Below are 20,820 nucleotides of genomic sequence, written 5' to 3'. Positions count from 1 at the left end.
ACAGAAACTGTAAGAAACAAGGACGCATAACTAGATAAAAAACTTTTTAGATAAATTACGTATACATATTTACATTTATTTTCAATGAGAGTGCCTCTAATTTTTGCCAACTTTTGTTACTCATTTTTGTACATCTTGCATGCCACACATTGAAGAGCTCTGATATTTTAAACTTGAAATGTATATTTTAATCGTTACTACTTCACAATTTTAAACTCAATCACTTGTAGGTAACAGAAGTGACTACTGTAACCTGCCCTGGCTTGTCTGGGATGAACCATTCTTCTGTCAGAATCTATCACAATCACTGTATCCAGATTCTGATTCAGAAATGATAGCCATCTTACAGTATATCAGCTACAGAAACACTATGATGAAGAGCTTCAAGAGGTGTCACAATGTGGTTCTGGCACACAAGATTTTATATATACTGTATATATAAGTACAAATGTCCAAATTTAGATATAAGGTGGTCATATCAGGTCTCCATGGGTAGTAACATTGATATGAGAACTGTAACATACCAGTTCCTGGAAGGATCCTCAGACTCAACACTCACAACACAGCTAGTTGATTGTTTCATCCAAACAATCACAACTGTGGAAAAAAATGCTTTCCCTCTACACAGTACTGAGAAAACGAGCCATTTCACTTCCATTTGTTCAAAGTGATTCTGTTTTTCTCTTAGGTTCAAAGCAGAAACTTGATATACCTTATATGCTGCTGGATGTTGGAGAACTCGGTTCAGTCATGTTTGTTCAGTTGTACACCGCTTTTTTGCTATTTACTATTCAGACCCTGAGCTCACTCCTTTTATCTGGAATAGCAAAATACTGTTGAACCCCAACCACCATCAGAACTCCCACACCAGCCCAAGGTGAAGTCAACACAAACTCTCTCCTCCTGGGACGAGTGCGTCACCGGGCCATCTGTTTCTCCTTGCACTGTTGTGCTTGAACACGAACCAGGAGGACTCAGTCCCTGAACCCCCTAAGGTGCAAGCGTTTCTGCCAGAAAGGGGGATTATGCATGGAGAATTGGGATCCCTGCCCCCCTCTGCTACCCAGACCTTGCAGCCCAAAGTTTTGTCATAACTTGTGATTTTATGGCATGGATTTGAACCGGGAAGCCCTGAGTTTCGGTATGAGGCTTGTACTGGATCAGCCTCATACACGAGCTCTTTTAAGTGCCACACTGAATGTGGGTCGGTGAAAAAAGCAAAACCAACAAGATCTGCATTCAGAATTATCGGGTCACAGAGCTGCCAGGTGTTTCTGTGTGCCTGGCGGCTATGCAAATTCATTAGAGGATACAGTGGATTTGTCAAAAAGTGAAACAATCATCTACAGTAAGTCACTAATACATACATCTTGACTCAAAAAAAGTTTAAAGTAATCACTTTATAGTTTTAGTTATAGTACCAAAAATCTGAATATTGTTGAGGTTTTACACTTTTAAGTATTGAAACGGTGGCTACTTGGTTTTCTCTGACCACCACAAGAACCAGGAGTGACAAACCAGACAAATTCAGGTCTATCTTCAGAGGTGAGTCATGAAAAATTCATCCTCTGTAGCAATGTGTTGAGCAGGCCTCCTCCATCACAACTCCCCCCCCCACACACCACCCCCTGCCAACACACACCATCGCCACCAAAAGCCTGAAGCCCCCCCAACACACACACACACACAACCTCCCATGGCAGTTCCCATGGCAACCAGCAAAGGCAGAGATTCTGGACTGTATCAGCAAAAGCAGTCTGTAGGGGGTTAAAAACATGGGTAACCATTTGAATGCTTGGTGCTGCATCCTTAAAGTGGCAGTGTTATTCATAGTCACATTATAAAGTGAACCATATCATACTCGACTGCGAGTCCCCTATTACATTCTGTATTCTTCTAATGCAAGTTCAGCAGAGCCTGAAGAATTGACAGAGGCACAGCCACAGCGCTACCAGTAAGTGGAGCTACGAGGTGTGCTCTTCACTGTGTGACACAATGTAAGGCTGACTCAGGCAAAAGTTTTAGTTTTTTTTCCCAGAGAAAATGCAGCATTTTGGGAAGAGAAGAGTGACAGCACTAGGAGGTCCTTTGATTTTGTACAGGACAGGACTACTATAATCAGGGATCTCTTGGGAAAAAAAAACCTCAGTAAAGATGCAAGCCTCAGATGCTAAAGCAAAATGCTAGACACGTGATGGAATGGTCAGCAATGCAGTTCGTGACCCTTGAGTTTGAGTATCCTGGGGGTGCCTTCCATGTGGAATCTGGGGCATCTTCTCTGTGTGAACTTGTGGCTTTTCTCCAGATATTCCAGGTTCCTCCCACCTCCCAAAGACAAGCTGGCATCTCTAAACTGGTCGCTGTGTGTGTGTGCCCTGAGAGGAACTGGCATCACCCACCCAGGGTGTAGTGAAGCCTTACGTTCTGTGATGCAGGACAGGCTCCAGTTTGCTGTGATGTGAACAAGAGTGACGGTCATTTGCTATCCAGAAGCTACAGTTTATCAAAGAGTGCAAAAAACAGTAAATTCAGCCAGACAGTGGAGATGAAAGAAAGCCCATGTACAGACACTTTCAAAAGGGGAGCTGGACTTCTGCTCTAATGTCCTGAGACTGTCTTCCAAAGCCTTAGGAGTACAGCTTCTATAGCTTCTATCCTACATCACTGTAAACAACAGAAGAAATCCACATTAAAGGCATTCGATTACTAAAATAACCTTCAGCGTTGCCTTTGTTCTTGTGTTTCTACAGGACCTGTCAACAATCGTGGTCTGTGGTAACCCATACCATAGGTTCAGATACTCTTGAGTTTAAAGGCGTACTGTATGTGTATAATAGCTGCATTTTCCTTTTTCTCTTACTTAACACGATTATACCGATTCATGACTCAAGCTGGTACAGTACGTCTTCCACCTAAACTGTAAATGCTTTAAATAGGCAATTTTCCTAAATTGGTCTGAGTTATGTTTTCCAGGCCACTAACTGTTGTTGGCTGTTTAAAAGCTACAGACCTGTATAAAACGTGCAAGGGCACGTGTGAATACAGTGTACAGGTTTCCCTCGCCAACCACAGAACTCACTCGTACGTCTTCCAGAATGAATGCCAGTCTTCCCAACTTGCTCACGCACGGTTCTGCCCGCGGAAACTCTTGGCAGTGACACTGTTCGTCGTCTCGTCTCGATCACGCTTTTCCCTAGCGCACCAGGAGTCTCTCCAACCCAACCAGACGTTCAGTTGGGGATTTTTCACATTAAAATGCACGTGTGATGTCAGTGCTCTCTTGAGTACTGCACATTCCGTTCTTCTGCTTTTTTATCATTTGTGCTGTAATAAATGAATTACAAGCATGGCCTCTGGGCAGAAGATGAGTGAAAAGTTGTGCGAATACGGCAGGAGATGGGATGAGCTTGGATAACAAAGTAGGAGTGTGAGATGAGATTGCACACAGAGAGTCTCGTGCCTCGGTGGTCAGGTTAGTGGATGTAAAAGAGTCAACCGAGAGGGCAATGAGAAAAAGTGAGCAGACAATCGCGGCCAGTGTTGCACGTGGAACAGGCACGAGTGCACAAAGAGTCAACAGGCACAAGTGCACACGTGTCCCACACTCCTCAGGATTGAAATATCGAAGAAATTGAAAAAGCATTTACCATCTGGACGGATGGAAGACCAGACTGGGAGTAAAGTTATGTTTTGTTAACTCATCATTCGTGAAAAAGGCCGGCACCTCTTTGAACACGGTGTCACATTTAGATGAAGGCCGTGATTTCATATGTAGAATTATAATATGTATTGCCGGATTTCTCATTTTTAAGGGAAAAAACTGCAAGTGAGTGACATGGTGACGAAGTGGTTAACATTACTGCCTCGCCCTGATGTGAGTGTGTTTGTGTCTGTGTGTGCCATCCAGAGTGTGCCCTGCTTTGTGTTTGTTGCTTGTTGGGCTAGGCTTCAGCTCCACCTCAACCCTGGACAAAGTGGTTAGAAAACAGATGGATGGATTGAAATCTGCAAGTTCTGTTAGCCATTGATGAGTGAATAAGCGAAACACGGACTGCTCCTATTTCCTATAGACTTATGTTTTCTCAGGATTGAAAGTCCGGCAGCTGGCGAGCAAAACCTGCGTTCTGAAGTCGGACCTGAAAGGTACGTTCTCACTCCTATAAGGCCACAGGTGGCACTGCTATCCAGAAGCCCGAGCACATGCACAGTATCCTAAAGATGTGCCGATGCTGTGTGGACACTGTGGTGTACAATAGTATCAAAGAGTGAGTTTAACACAGAAACCAGTGCAAAATACCAGAACAGAACAAAATTGGCATTAATAAAAGTTAAATGTTATTGTCTATTCACGATCATTCAAACTGTCTTCTTGACTTCAGGTGCCAGACAGATTATGGAGAGGCAGCAATGTAATGATGTTGAAAGTTCCTGCTGGGTATTCTCCCCACGTGTACCCAAATACACAACCAAACAATCCAACTGTGCAGGGATACACCGTCAACATTTAAGAAGATAAGGCGACACAATCAAAAATATGTGTGCTTGTTCAGAAGTGTATTGCAGGACTGTTAGAGCACACGTGTTGGAGACCCATCTTCAGTTAATATGAAGATTTCTCATCATATTGAGAAAGTTCCACTATGCCTGCAAAACCATTCCTGTTTTCGACAACCAAGTATGACAACCAAAGTAAGCAAAAAACTATATAAAGCAAATAAAGTAACAAGGGATGAAATATTGTACTAAGACCCACTTTTGTAGCATAAAAAAGAGTTTCATAAGCAGTGCTTTAAGCAGTGAGGCAAACACTCCCATAGTTTGGACAGTCAAAGAAGAACATTCAATAACACTTTCTTTCAATAATTCAGTATTAATATACATTAAAGATGAATTACAGACTAATGAGACTTGCTCATCAATGACATAAAACATTTCTGAATCGTATACATGCCACAAATAGACTAATGGGCATAAACAGATTACAATTAGCCAGTGATTACATTTAATAATTACTTAATAAACCAATTTCCCCCAAGCCCTTCTGTATGCTCCTCAGATCTCATGCACCCACAACAGTGGATTTCCTCTTTCTTATTCATCAGCTTGTCACTTTTAATTAGCTAGCAGGTCACAACAGAGGCGTGTCTAATTACACATCACTGAAGCAAAAGTTTATTGGGCTCTGAATTGTACCAAAAAAGCAGGACTTTTTTGCTCTAAGACATGCATTGTAATCTAATGAGGTTCTGTAACATGATATGGTTAACGAAAAATACATAAACTGTGGTGTTTTGCCCAACTCTTCCACAGACCTAACAATTTTAAAAGCACTTAGCGTTTTCCTGTGACCTTACACTGTTCTCTTGCCAAACGATTTGATAATAGCTTTGTAGCTGTAGTCCTTTGTAGCAGGAGTGCAAGAGGCATGGTTTATACCACGATCAGTGATGAACAAAAGCATCTGGACAGGAATACACCAAATAACATCTGCAGCAAACTAACACTGAGAAAAACATGTACAGTAGATACAGTGAATGTGGGATAAGCCATTTTCCACCAGTAACTAACAATAACAGAAGCTGTGCATGTGTGGCGCTGGTTGTCCTGTAAAACCTCATATAAGGTCATCTTTAAGTCTTACAGCTGTTTCCTTCTAGTATGACACATGGACCAAAGCTGAAGACACTAATATGGAATTGCAATTGGTTGCCTTATTACACAATGTTATCTGAAACTTTTAAGTGGGCACATGAAAAAAGCAATAGACATATTGCTGTTGAATTTCTTTTCATATTTTGAGCAAGTCATCTCGTTACAAAAATATATATCTTATTACAAATAATACATAAAGCAGTTTAAAAATGGCAAGACTCCAACACAAGGCTTATTAGTGACGTACGGGGAGACTTTTGACTACTTGCTAATTGCTGCAGGGCTTCTTAAATCACGCCTTTAAAACGGCACCATTTTTTTGACAGTTAACAGATTTCAACAAAGCAGTAGTCAAAATAATTTCCTGCAAAAAGTGAGAAATTAATTTCCCTGCATTTTGTGTTAGAACATAATATGAAACAGATGCCTGTCAGGAGCAGGCCCAGGTCCTGTAAATCCATCAGTTCACACCTCATTGTTCTCCCCTAATTCAACACAATGACTAAATGTAGCTTTTGATAATGGCCATTTCACACAGATAAACAAAGTCAGATTCAAAGCATTAACTTTTGTTCTGCATGGACCGCACACTTGTTACTTCCAAGACATAGCCACGGACGTCCATTTGTTCTTGCTTTTGTCTATAGTATGCTCTGTGTTAATTTCCGCCTTTGATCCTGTTGTTTTATTTGTCACAATTCTAGCAAAGAAAATCTGAAACTATGCACGCAGTGTTCTTCAAAGAACTGCCCCTGCCCGACATCTGTCAATAAAGACTGAGCAGTCCTTAGGCATGGAAAATAAGACACATTCAGTACAGCATAAAACAATTCTGGTAATCCGCTTCAGAGTTTCTACGGCAAACAGAAAAAGAATTGTAAGAAAATGAACATGGTTATTAATCTTCTTCAAGTGACAGGCAACAGGTGCTATCACTTGAGAAGCCTAAATGTTTCGCATTTCCAGTTTAGTGGATTCTGAATGGTGGTCGTTGGTATCAGATATGCTTTGATATGATGACAATGCAGGAGGCCAAAGTTACTGTCTGACCTGTATTATTCAGGCTCTTTCATGGACAGTGTGTAATTAGCTGGTAGGCCCGGTGTCAGTAGAGCACTGCTGATGTGTTTGACACATTCGGCGACAACCTCATCATGCAATGGTTTAAAATAATGAAGCAGAACCGTCCTCTAACAATGGCAGTAGCTACAGGGGTTCAGCACTTTATTTCTGTTTGGCTCATAATGGGACATGGAGCAAAATCGTTTTGTTCCAATTAAAAAAAAAAGTGTGCCGTTCCTGTTTCAATTTCCTGATTAATACACACAATTATATTATACAGTACATCTCCTTACCACCTCCCAGATGAAAGAGGTGAAGAAAAACAGAGCAGTGCCTCGACTGCAATGCAGAAGTAACTTGAAGTTAAGCATGGAGATAGGATTTTGTGTCTTAATCCCGACCACATAACCTTTACCTATAAACTGCAGACTTATTCTGCACAGTAGGAACACAAAGTGCCCCCAGGCAGAACACTTTTCATCCATCTGCACTGCTGTTCTGGATGCTAAGCACTTCACTTCTGACAAGAGAAGACCTGACAAACTAAACATCAAAGTCCCAGATCACCTGGTCAATTAGCAATAATTAACTGCATTTATGAGCCCAAGGTTTTAGAATATCTGAGCATTGCACGTCACTGCAGAAACAACCTCTTGAAATTATGAAGCCCAGCCAAGGGCCAGGCCGAAGTTTTGCGTTTGCCAGTCTTTCTCCAACAACCGTGCGGTGCAGCTCTTTGTGCGCATGAGAAGAAGCGAGGCAGAAGTTGCGGTTTCTTCCTCTGACTGCCACAGGGTCTGCTAAGACAGAGCAGACACGCAGGCAGGAGATTTTTCTTTCCTTTTTCTTCCTTGCAGTATTTCAAGGTAAATCATTATTTCACACACAGCAGACTCCCTCCCTCGCCTCCCCTGACAACCTGTCAACCAATCACAGCCCAGCAATTCAGAAGCACAGGACAGACACCTTCGAGTCAGAGTGTGAGGAGGAGTGTGTGTGTGTGCATGCACATCTAAATGTTTGCTTTAGTCAAGTATATCTATCTTTAAGCTTTCTCACGCATCCCTCTGTGGTATTGTTCACGATGACAACTGTTGAAATAATTAACTAGAAATGTATGCAAATAATGTCAAAAAACCCTGTCCAATACAAATACAGTCAATTCACTTTTTTTTTTACATGGAAGTACAATGAACTGTTATTCACTGGTGATTATGTTGGGTATCAGTGTTTCCGTTTGTGTGTTTGAGGGATCTGTTATGTTAAGTTTGATCTTATAAAAAAGAGCTTACATCGTTACGATGTATTTTAAGTTATGTTTGAGCAAGAAGACACTCACACTTCAAACATTCTTCAGGGTTTCTCTTCAGATTGTCCAAAAACTGATCTACATGTCGCCAGACGCTTTTAAAGCTGAGAACGCACGACAAGTTATTATGTGGACGCTGATGATGTACCTAAGAGAGAAAATCTTTCTATGCTCTATAAACATACACCCCCTCACACTTTCTCAACTACACACACAACTACAGAGACACACACAAACCTCCATCTGTTGTGTTATGTGTATGGACTGTCTGAGTGGGAGGGCGGCTTCTCCCAGGGGTTGAAACGAAACATGGCCTAAAGAATTATTTATAAGCTTCTCCTTGAGGACAGTTGTAGTGGAATGCAACAATCAAAAATAAGAAGGCAGGAAAAAGCTAGATTTGCACTGTGGGGTTAGTGCCAAAGGATACAAAGATTTATTAAAACATCAAGCATCTCAGACACTGTAGATGTTGCACAGTCTGGTTTAATGATTTGACTAGTGAGCAATCAAAATACCATTAAATTGCTTATCAAGGATACTGGAACTTTCATTCATAAGGTAGGCCCTAGCCTGTGGGCAGTCCTGATTCAAAGGGATAGGAAACAGGTCTATTTTATCACATGCATATATCTGAACACTAACATGCATGCATATACAATATACAGTATATTTTCTCGTTTGTTAGCATCCTTCTTTGAATGTTTAGTTTATGCCTTGAGCATGTTTATTGATTTAGCATTCAGGGCTCCATTTTTAAAACAGCTTGTAAATCTCATCTATCAACCTGTTACATCAATATATTTCTTTTTTAGATTTGCAGAATCATGCAAGATTGAATTTGGGTTTCTGCCCAGGCCCTCTGACTGAAATAAGCCTCCTAGAGAAGAAGGAAGAAAAAGTTTCCAACACTTAGTAATTCAGCCTCATTCTGATGTTTTTAATAATTTAAGCTACAGCGGGGAAAAATCAACTGTTTCCATCAATCAGATCATCTAGACAACTTGCCGATCGTAACTATTACCTTGGTTAGAAAGGGTTGCATGAGGCGTGTTTATGAACAGAACAAGATGACGCATGTAATAATATGAATTACTGTGTACAGAGTATAAACGGATAAATGACACTGAAAATGAATGGTTTCAGTAAGGAGCACCACAGATTTACACCTGAATGGACTCCTCTCATTTGTAAGAGCGATTTCAGATGAAAGGAGGCCATTCCACTGATGCTGCCCATTTAGAAGTTAGCTGCTAACTGATCACTTTTTGAAAAAAGCCAGGGTACTAGCTTCAAAATCGTAATTTGATAGCTTGTTCTTTACTTCCATGACCTATTGAAGAAAATTTAATTGTATTTTATTATGCCACTTTAAACTGTTTTTAAAAAGGTGCGCAATCATTTAACCTGTGAAGAGTTTATTTAGCTATTGATTATCATCACATTATATGCAGCTTAGGGAAAAATTAAGAAACCCACATGATCATGAAGTCTCAAGGGATTAGATAAAACTCAAGGCTTAGTGTCTGCTCCTATTTCAAAGCTACTAGGCTACAATTGATTTTTATTGAATATAAGAATACTTTGCAGCATAATGTATGGATACTATACTTAAAAGTTTGCCTGTATTTTCTTAAAAAGCCCCAAAAAGGAATGTGCATGGACAAAGCCCAAATGAACCTAAAACAATCAAGCCATTTCTTTTCCTATCCAGAAGAAGTACAACAAAAAAGTGTTAGAAAAAGATCAAGTAGCATAAAAAAGGGCTTTTGATGATCAAAGATCATTTTACCGTACAGGAGTTTAACAAGGTTTAATCAGCCCAATAAAGATATTGGAGACCCCTTCCCACGGTCTCTTGGTGATATGATACAATATATACAGTATGCTCTAAGGTAAAGAAGATAAGGTTAGACTAGAAACTTTCACCTTTTAAAACAATAGTCAGAATAGACACATTGCATCTTGGATCTCTGTGATCTTGGCACCATGACCCACATGTGAATTTGGAGGATTTTGCAACACCTAGCCAAATTCTCTTTTCACTCTAAAAGACAGGGCTGCCTGAAATCTGATAGGTACTGCAAGAAAGCAAGCTTGGTGAGGCTTTTCGCGTTCAGCTTAAAATGCAATTTCTGCCTTGCTGTAAAGAAAAAATATATATTTCCTTAGCGAAGGCTAGAAGGTGTCTTGGTATTCAATTTTTCGAGCATGGTCAATGAATTCTCTATCCATTTTTATCATCCATTCACGCCTGAAGATTTTAGCAGCAGGAAATAGCACTTCTGTGCCAGTCTTCATGTAATTTTGATTGGGCTTGGGCTAGATTAAAAAAAAAAAAACTACTTCCATTTCACACAACTTCACCGGAGCATCTAAACTGGAATTTCATTAACTGTATTACCTGAGTGAAACAATGGGAGAACAGAATGTAAGTTAGAAGGCCTTTGAAGATCACAGAACTTAAAGTAAGGACACTTCTGAGTTATCTTTGATGTTCCCATGTTTGCACACAGCTGGAAGATGAATGGCTGTGCTAGGACAGTGGACTGAAAAGGCGCTTCTGTCCGGTAAGGATTTTGGAATCACAATGTTGCAGATAAGCAACAAAAGAATTTCTCAAGCTGAATACACAGAGTGAAGTGTTAAGCTTCATGATTAAAGCTCAGGTGTTACTCAAAGACCATAGGGGCATTCACAGAGCCTGCCTTTTCTGCCCTGTTTGTAAACCGGTAACATGGTCAGACTTAGCAGATGTGAATTCGGTTTCCTTCTTCACACAGCAGAGAGGGGTGGGGTTCAGAAACAGAGCCACTAATGTGAACTTAGAAAGCACTGCAGCCCCCCCCAACTCTTTCCCCCTGAAGCACACAGCAAAACCCCCCAAAAAGAAAACATGAGCAGATCCCGGCTGCTCGTTAAATCGTTCCTCGTTAGAGTGTGTGCGGCGGGCCGGCAGGTACGCTACACCTGCAGCTTGCCAGCCAGAGCTAATGAGCCAACTTCCCTTGGTTTCGTGGCCCCGCGCTCGCTCAGGAAAGAGAAATTGAGGTCAGAGGCCACTAAAGCTTCTATCCGCAGTCAGCTTCAATAGAAACTCCCTCTGCAAGGGATGAAAAAAAAAAGAAAAGAAACTGAGAGAGAGAGAGAGGAGAGAGGAGAGAGGGGGAGAGCTGGGCTCTGTGGCCTTGCATTGAATACCAATGATTTGTACCTGTCAATACAGCCGGAGCTCTAGGGACACCGGCAAGCAGGGGGCAGCACTCCCCCACACATAACCTACAGGGTGACCTTGCTGGCTTACTTCACACCCCTTTATTATGTGCTGCTGTGAGAGTTAGGGGCTGGCAGGCTGCACTAAAGCCATGGGCGACAGGATGAGCAATGCCTTTCATCAGCTGAGAATAGATATCTGACATCATCTCTAGAGGAAGGGGAAAAAAAGGGGAGAGGTGGGCAGCAGCTTGAGCAAATCAGAGGTCAGAAATAAGGCCAGCCTGCAGTGTGGAAGGTGGCGGGTTTGAATAGCTCAGTGGCAAGTTTGCCAGGTTACAGCGTGGAATACCATGAGACCGCGCATCACAACCGTTTCAGACAGCTGAGCTATTGTGCAAAGCCCGAGTTATTCTCGCTGGGCCAGTCAGCAGAGTTCTGGGTAACACTGCGCAAGGCAAAGAGAAGGAGCAGTGCAATAATTAAAAAGAAAAGCAGCAGAAAGTGGAGATGCGACCAGATTCTTTTGATTACGAAATGGTCCCTGCCTGCTTCCTGTCTGAAGCGCGATTTAAAAAAGCCCTGCTGAGCTCACTGCCACAGCACAGGCTGCGCCGACCAATCAGCTCCGGCACTGCGATCGCCTGCTAGGCTTCCTTTTAATAAAGGTCGCCATGGTGATCTGCGTTGCCAAACCAGCTGCTGAAGCCTGCCGTCAAACTTGTCACATACAGAGCAGCCAACCTACCCTGGGGCACACACAGACTCCTCTAGGGCCACTCTCGTAACTCAGCCAGTCCCCCACGGTCGGGGGAAGAGAATGTTTTGCCATTCCCATTCACTCTTCATAAAGGGCACGGGAGCCTCTCACGCCATTTTAGCAATGCTAACACACAGAGTAAGAGACCTCACAGGTTCACTGCAGCAGGCATATCGAAAATGTGAGCTGACGCTCATTAATTAATTGATCACACACCTCCTGCCAAAACGATGCGAACCAGCCACATTGTAGTATGCACACTTCAGTTGCGGGAGCCGTTCATTGTGGACTACACCACCCAGTAAGCAAGTCAAACTAATCGCACTGAGCCACTCCAGCCCTCTGCAAGGTCCTCAAGGTACAGATCAACATACGAGGCTCCCAGGTGGCTCAACCAGTAAATCTGCTTGCTCAGAATACCAGTTGGGCAATCTGGCCCAGACTAGACATGAGCTGGTTCTGGGTCATTTCGCTCGATGGTCAGGACCAGGATTGCCCATTAAATGTGTCGAATCTCGGGTCTCATGTCCAATCACCCCTGCCAGCTTTCCTCGCCGTCCTATTCAGATGTGACTGCCTATCTGTCGGGTGTGCTACTGCAGATAATTTTTTTTCTTATGATCCATAAACCCCTGCACTGGTCTGTGTGGCATGGGGTGTTATCGTCCACTGCAGAAGTGCACTACAGGAAGCAGCTCAGTCCAGCAAGTCCAGTTCAGTTCTTTATATACAGTAGGTTAACCTCTGCTGCGAGTATACCACCCTCTTTAACATAGTACCAACGTTCTGTTGCCTGGTTGAACTGGATCATTTGAAAAGCTGTGTCCAAAATGCCTGAAAGGAACCAAAAGGCACAGGGGATCTGCAATCAGTCTGAGTGATGACCTGCAACACAGAGAGTCAGAGAACGCTTGATGGATTGGAGATCAGATGGCTGGGAGCAAAAACAATGAAATGAGTCTCAGTGAAAATGATCAACAATGAGAAAAGCATTATTGGAGCTTGAAGGCATGGAATCAAGTCTTGGTGTGATCCATGTCCTGATTATTCACAAAAGCCTCATTGAAAAACAGATGGCACTGTGTGCATTGGACCAGCTCAGGTCAAGCTGATCTAGTTCAGCGGACACTTCTCCTTCTTCATTATTGCTGCAGAACCTATCCTTTGGGAAATTTATGGCCCACAAAGTCAAAGCGGAACTGCTATAACAACGCAGAGCTGCAAAACGAGACAGAGAAAGAAAGGGCTGAAAGAATGGCATAAGATGAAAACACCCAACAACAAATTAATTTCACTCACAACTCTAGATGACAAAAAAGATTTGCTTTTTTTAAACACACATTGCTCTAGAAAACAAAAAAGCCCTAAGACACAAGATTTCCCTATTACATTTACGAAGTTTACAGAATTCCCTTATTTAGCAACCTACCAAACATTAGGCAGTATAACTAGCCACCTTGTACTACCTCATCTGAATCTTTGTTCCAGTCATAGTTTTTAACTGTTAGGCTCTACTGTCATTTGTTTAATAACTGCACCTCTTAAATGTGAATAGGAGAACGCTTCACATTTCATATTTTACTCACTGTGCATGAGGCAAAGGGTAAGTGATCAATTATGACTCCTACTAAACTGCTTTTTAAAAGCTTTCTGAGGATGGCTCTGTTCAAACATTCATTGTAGACATACAGTTAGAGAAAGTCGCTTTTTTTACTGAAGAATGGGGGCAGAATTCCCAAAAGGGTGAGAAAACAGTCACATAAGGACCCACACAAAAAACTGCCAAAGACTTAAAAAAGACCAGCTCAGATCAGTTTCTCAAGTAATGGGGTACTGTTTTAGAGGCTTTTGGAGAAGATTGTTTTACTAAGTGTAGCATGATGAGCCCCAGTCATTTACAGACAGCTGCAGGCTTTAATGAAAGCCAACACACACACACTGCACAAACAAACAGAGAGGCAAACACAACTACAGCATCGCTAAACAAGCACAAAAACACACCTAAGCATACACAAGCAGGCACACTAGCACAAATGAATTAGAAAAAAAGGAATGAACTCAGAAAGTATGATTGAGGCAGGCCCACATTCTGGCAATTACTGAAGCAACATAATCTAGTCCGCAGTCCTTCCCCAATCCCTTGGGCTAAGCCTCGCCATTAAATTCGACTGGAGCCCTCAGCCCATCTGGACAAGAATAAAGAATACAAGCCAGGACCGCATTTCCACTGTTACTGGCAGTGCAACCCTACAAGACTCCTACAGATCCCCACTAAATATAACTCCGTGATTAACACAGTGCCAGACACTCGCTTTTTTTAATGAAACAAACACAGCAAAGTCACTCTCCCAACACCAGAAGTCTACCCCCACAACCCATCCACCCCCGCTCCTTCCCATGAGTCTGAGCTGGGCAGTGAGGGGGCAGCTGTCATTTCCTGACAAGGGCAAACCCATAAGGGACACGACCAGAAAGCCCTGCCCCTTCTTCCTCCCAGCCTGAACCCCTCGACGTACCAGGGAGCTCAGAAGCTCATTAACCCTTTTGCCTCCTGGTGCAGCAATCTGTGGCGCTCTGTGCTCTGATTCTTCCCTGCTTCGCTTGCGCATGTCAATAAATCCATTCCAAAACCCATGGCATGTCAAGATACTTTTCTAAGCTACCAAGCTTTTTAATAGCCTATTTTCACTTCTGCAGCACACAGGAGGAAAAAAAAAACTCAGCGGAAACAATAAAAAGCACCACTGTTCCTGCAGGCTGGTTCCGCATCAGAAACTACAGCAGATGTGTGGGTCTACTTGATATCCTGGGAAAATTACTGCTAGCTTTATGTGTATATGCATGTGGAAGAAGGATTATTTCTACATGCTCATGTGGTATCCCTTACACAGAGTCTGCAGGAGCAGTGAAAAAGTGCATGCATGCATTGCTGAAAAAACAGATCTATTTCAGCTACACCACCAGTATGCTAACTCCTCATAAAACTGTTTTTTTTTATTCCTACAACCTTAACCTTGACTCATACCTTCCAGAGAGTGAGCCTATAGAAGCATAATAAGCTGTTAAATGGGTGAATGTGGCCCTACTGAAGATGAGGCTCCACCTTCTTTACTAACATTAACATCTGGATTAACACATGCCTAATTTTGGGGGGGGTAATGTGAAACTGTGCCATCTTACTCAAGAACAAGAATGACACCCAACTGCCGAGCCCAGATTTCCTCTAATTTAATTCAGATCTTGGGATGCTGAAACATGAATGAAAGGGAAAATATCTGGTAAAAGTTTTATAGTAATGCACTAACCTTTTTTACAAGTTAAACAAACGCTAAATGCACAACTCAAGCTCGTTAAAAGATCTCATGCACGGATTCTTCAGTAGCCCAACCAGCAAAGACACCCATCTGGAAGAGAGATTGAGTCTCATGCAGATTTCAGTCCACAGAAAAGGTGAAATAGAGAAAAGGTGTGCATAAAGAAGCATGTGTCCAGACAAGTATGTGCAGGACTCGTACTGCATCTCCGCCTCTTCATTGTTAGTAGTGGGGATGTGGATGCAGCAGAGCCTCAGGGTGATGAAGATTAGAAAAAAATGGCGATTTTTAAATCTTGGTTGCCAAGCGTCTCAACCATTAACGGCACTTTCCCGTCGAGATCCATGGCCCAGATGTCGATCCTGGGTCTAGTCACTAGCAAACTGCGAAGTGGGATTTCCCAAGCGGAGGCACATAACTGTGAGAGCGCTGCCGGGTACAGGGACTACTAAGACACTCTCCTTGTGAAACAGCAACTCGTGCAACTTCTTGGTGGACAACATGCTTGTGTCACATGAACAGGGGAACGTCCTTCTCCTCCAGTAGGTGCACACTCTCTATTTGCGCACTGTGAAGCTTGAAACATGTCAAAAGATAAAAGGCTCCATTGATGGCTGCATCGGTGGAGCACATCTACCGTGCTCATTCTCTTGAAGCAGTACAGGAGTCATTGCTATGGGCCAAAACTTAACGAAGCAGATGCCAGTTCTAAATTGACCAGCTGTGCAATTCAAAAACGAAACAATTAATAATCTTACAGTTCCAACAGGTTCTGTTCCTTGAACCAGTTTGTGAGGGGTGTGTTACACTGTAGCGACAGAGCTTCTTACATCTGGTTGCTTTGTGTGGTTACGTTACATATGCAGTATCTGTGACTTCTTGTGTATGTACAGCAAGCACGTGCCCACAAGTTCGTTGCAATCTATGTAGCAACGGCTAGGCAGCAAGCGCTGTGTAGTGCAATTCATTCTGTTCATTTACCAATGGAAATATTACGTACTGAAACTGTGAATGCACTATTTACCAGCTCAAGACAGAAAGCTTCATGAATCATAATCTTTGTGAATGAATTCTATTTCGTGTTTTGGCCAGTGAATCTACTATATAATAATCAACTTGCATTAAACTCTTCTTTGTTTAGAGCTAGACAGCAGCATTAATACTCAGTCTGTCAGATCCACTGTATAAAATAATTCTATCTCACAACATTGTCGTGCAGCAGTTAGAGTGCATACTTTCAATAGGCAAAAATGTGTCACCAATCCCTGAAACAATACATCAATGACTTGCTGATAAAAGTCAAACATTTCTACAGTAAATCAGAAGTACTCAGTTTTTTATTATTAAATTAAATTAAATTATGTTCTACTGATATATTTCATTTCGTAAAACACTACCATTTGTTACTTAAAGTTCCAGGTTAATGGACCAAGATTACAACAAAGTGCTTCAAGGATAATGTTTCAGAATATTTTATTCTCATCATTTATTTAAGCACCGAGGATATTTATTCAACATTAAAAAAGCAGTTCACACTGTTATCCAATTCCCTGCTTGTTCAATAAATTGCAGCATGTACTAAAAGTGATAGCCTGCTGTTTCCGCTTGCATTTCTATTTACTACAATAAAGCGCCATCTATGCCAAACAGCTTCTGAGCGTCGGCTGAATGATTGCACGTTTGCTTGACATGACACCACGCATGACAGGCTTGATCAGAGAACACATTTATTTTTTTCTGCTGGAAGAGTTAAGGTTTTTTTTTTAAATCAAAACAGAAAACAAAATATTGAGAAACCCCATTAAATGTTTTTTATAGAAGGAGTAATAAATAAAACTGCAAACAATGTCAAGTACTCCTTTAAAGTATGTACAAAGGGCATGGTAAGAGTCCCAGCTGGACTCCTGATTTGCAATCCTTATCAGGCATGACATTCAGAACCTCACATTTACTAGACCATGAATCATCTCACACAGCCTACTCTCCTACAGCACTTGTTCGCTTAAACCTTGCGCCCAAGCTCAAGCAAGATCAACATCAACTTTCCTAGAACAGAAATATTTTTACAGAGAGCATTTTAATATCAGAGAACTAGAGTAATCCCTTACCACAGTGATATTCACTCCAGGCCCTGGAAAGTCCACAAGCTTCTATAAGTAACGTACAACCCTCAATGATAAAAGACCTAGAAACAGTGGTACTAAGGACCAATTAAGTGAACTACAGTATTCAGAAACAGACCCTGAACAGACAGCAGTTCTAGGGCCATTCTAGCCTCTGAAACAGTTTGTGTTTGTGTTTTGTTTTTTCCACAAAGCTGGCTGTGCTGGGGAAGGAAATGTCCCATGATAGTCTTAACCCTGCAAGAAACGCCTGCTGCACTAGATCCATGTGCACCATCAATAAGCTTCCTCCACCTCATTTCCGCCAATTCAGCTGTGCTCAGTGACAAACAACCCAGCAACAGGCAGACTCTCAATGGCATATGGAACAAATTCAATAAAACAGGCCTGGATTTTTTCTCATTGAACAACAACAAACAACAGACAAAATAAAACAGGCAATTAATTGTTCTTCCAATTTGGGACTGCCAGTTCTGAGTCATCTCCACTCAATGCTACAGCACAACCCTTGTGCTAAAACAGCTGAGATGAAGATCAATTGGCCAAACCCTGGAGAACGCTCACTGTCACGTCATCTTGTCACACTGAGATCCCACAGTGCCAGCTGGAGAACCTTACCGAAGGCACTGAAATCTCTCAGGCGAATCCTGATGTTCAGTGTCTTGCACCAGTTGAGTCACTTCGAAGTCGCTCTCAGAATCTGAATCTGCCACCAATGAGCTCCCAACAGTGAACAACCCTACAAATTTTGATTTCTTATTGCACAAATGACTGAATCAGTGAACCAAACGAGTCCCCGCGACAGATGGGTTCTTCATTAGTTCGCTTAATCGGAGCCACTCTTGTACAAATGGAACACCAAGGAATGGCTCAGTTCCACTCCTGCATGATGACGCTGTTGAAAATGTGAGCTCCAAACCATCTAGTCAAACCGAGGGGGAAATCCGGTTCATCTCTCTCAAACCAAACTACAGTGTCACACTCTCTTGCTCTTACGGTGCTAACTAGTAACACCTGCACACGAGTCCCCTTCATGTATACTAAAAAATCCGTATTAAAATGGACAGATAGACGCTCTAGGCAAATACTAATCCACAGCTTTGCGTTCCCACGGTGATGCCGGTTATTTTCACTGTGTATTTACGTTTATATCATGGACACGGCTGCGTTAATGCACAGTAAGCACTGACCAGTATACCCTTTGTCTGCAGCAAGCGAATTGTTTATGAAAATAATTACGTCGTCATAACAACTGTGCTGTTGAACACCATGCTTTCCGCAAAGCGTGCCGGACGCGCTCGGTATTACGCGCTCTGTAGTTATGAATAACACAGACCTGTCACAACAGAGACATGCCTTCTCCGAGCGTGACTGCCACTGCCGTCCCTGTGCTGCCAAAGATGAGACTAGGTTATACTAAACAAGTGTGACATTTTAAACGCACTGGTATAATTACTTCGCCAACTAGTGGACAAATGCCATCTCCGACAGCTGTCACTCAAACGGAGCTGACCGAAAAAACATCAGATCGTTTAATTTCGATTGTTTGTCGTTAGATCATCAATGTCTGATCATCGTAACTAGTAATATTAAGGTAAAATACACAGATCTGAAAGATTCCGAAAGGTTGTAAATAAACCTAAAATATATATATATTATTTTTCTCTATTACCGTTAACACAGATTTGCCACGATCAATGCAACAGTTTTTTTTTTAATTCGGAAATTACATAATTCAATAGACATCTGGTTGGGGGTCCGCAAAATTCGACTAATGTTGTTTCTACCAACATTTTTCCTCGTTTTCCCTTGACTGTTAAAGAGTGAAATAACGAGAAGGCAAAATCTACAGTACGTTTCGTTGTATTAGTCAAAAACGTGCAAAAAAAATTACAAAGCCCTTGGACATGCACAAATCGCTCTTAAATTTGGAGATGAATCGATGTCCTTCGTGAAAATCGATCAGAAATAAGAAAACGAAACGCAGACCAACCTTAGTATGCAGACGTATTTGCACGGCGTGTTACTGCATGAGTTTCATAATCTATGAATGGCAGCGACGAGGTTAAAATTCCTACAAAATACTACTGCTCATGAAATACACGCCACCCCATCTGGCTCCAATTGAAAACTATGCAAATATTCGTTATGTACACAGGCAGAAGAGATGCACCACTCACCGGGTTGCACCGAATTCGTATCGTCGTCTTCTTCTACAGTTGCTGTGGCGATATTTTGCTGAATTTCCTCTTTTCCCTTTATCGGCTGATTCATCGAGCTCTCGGCAGCACTGGCAACCTTTACAGACAGCATTTTCACATCACAGTCCGCGGGTGGACATACCTCTCTCTCTCTCCCCCCCCCCCTCCTCCCTCTCTGCCTCTCTCTCTCCCTTCCCCTTCGCTAGTATCCCCTCAAGCTGCCACTACATTTGACCAAACCTCGGTCTCGCTATTACATTAACAAAAACAAAAATACAAAAAGAACAGCAAAAGACAACAGCAAGCGACAGTGGAATATTGTTCCAAGTGCACGATTATCTTAAATTCTAATGCTGCCCTAACGAATTACAATAAAGAGAAAAGACGACAAGCAACGTTACACTCTCCGCAATTCCGACTAGCTAGGTATCTGCCCACCACTGCTGTTTTGCCTGAGCTTACCTTCCACTAGACGTGCTGCTTGTCAACAGCATCCGGGACTCCGTAGTTTTCTTTCATTTTTTTTCTCGTTTCTAGTCTTTCATGAACCGTGGGAATTGTAGTTTCCTTCAACTGAGTGACCGAGTCCTTGGTCGCTATGGACCCAAGGGGATCTGGACTTCAATGCCCAGCATCCTTTGCCTCTCAGCCCAGCTGTTCAAGGGACATTTCGCCTCTGGAAACCGAACGAAGGTGAAGAGTCTGATTCGTGTAACAGAGCTGCCACCTACAGTAGCTCCGCTTCTTAATGCAACAAGCCAAATGTACACTGAACAGCAAAGTGGAGTGTACTTCTGGTGCTGTCATTAAACAACAAGTCATACCTGTAGTGTTTTAATTTCGTTCCACCTTTAGTGCGAATGAAGCGACAGCATTTAATTCTAATCTGATTAGGAATGAGAGTTTGGATTAAAACGGGTCCCAGTTACTTACTGTGAGCTTTGTTTGAAGCACTCAAACAATTTGAAGATAATGAGCATCACTATATTGACAATGGAGTTAACCAAGGAAGACCTGCCAAAAAACACTGTCTGCTGCAAAGCTGAAGGATCTGGTCATTTTTTCACATTCTAATATTATCAGGGTTACCCAAATTGAATGTCACTGTTATGGCAAACCAAACTTCATTTGTAAGGTCTTAAGCAGTGATGCAAAGATGACAACACACTCTTATTTGCCTCTCATT

General features: G+C 42.1%; 1 protein-coding gene across 4 annotated transcripts in view; it reads right to left on the bottom strand.

The window, feature by feature from the left end:
- ahdc1 (AT-hook DNA binding motif containing 1) overlaps window positions 1–20,134 on the bottom strand; it is a 93,364-nt gene extending 73,230 nt beyond the window's left edge. The window contains exons 1-2 of one of the 4 annotated variants that reach the window (XM_088603001.1): window positions 20,097–20,134; window positions 19,614–19,731 (exon numbers count right to left, since the gene is read on the bottom strand). In XM_088603001.1, the coding sequence (XP_088459127.1) occupies window positions 19,614–19,707 (94 nt within the window). In that variant the 5' untranslated portion in view covers window positions 19,708–19,731; window positions 20,097–20,134. The other 3 variants (XM_088603000.1, XM_088603005.1, XM_088603004.1) reach the window with 3 other exon arrangements.
- Window positions 20,135–20,820: the final 686 nt, after the last annotated feature.

This window comes from Lepisosteus platostomus, chromosome 13 (assembly GCF_059453375.1).
Source record: "Lepisosteus platostomus isolate fLepPlt1 chromosome 13, fLepPlt1.hap1, whole genome shotgun sequence".
Taxonomy (NCBI): Eukaryota; Metazoa; Chordata; class Actinopteri; order Semionotiformes; family Lepisosteidae; genus Lepisosteus; species Lepisosteus platostomus.
The sequence above is the reverse complement of the archived record's forward strand: the minus strand, read 5'-3'. Positions and strand labels throughout refer to the sequence as shown.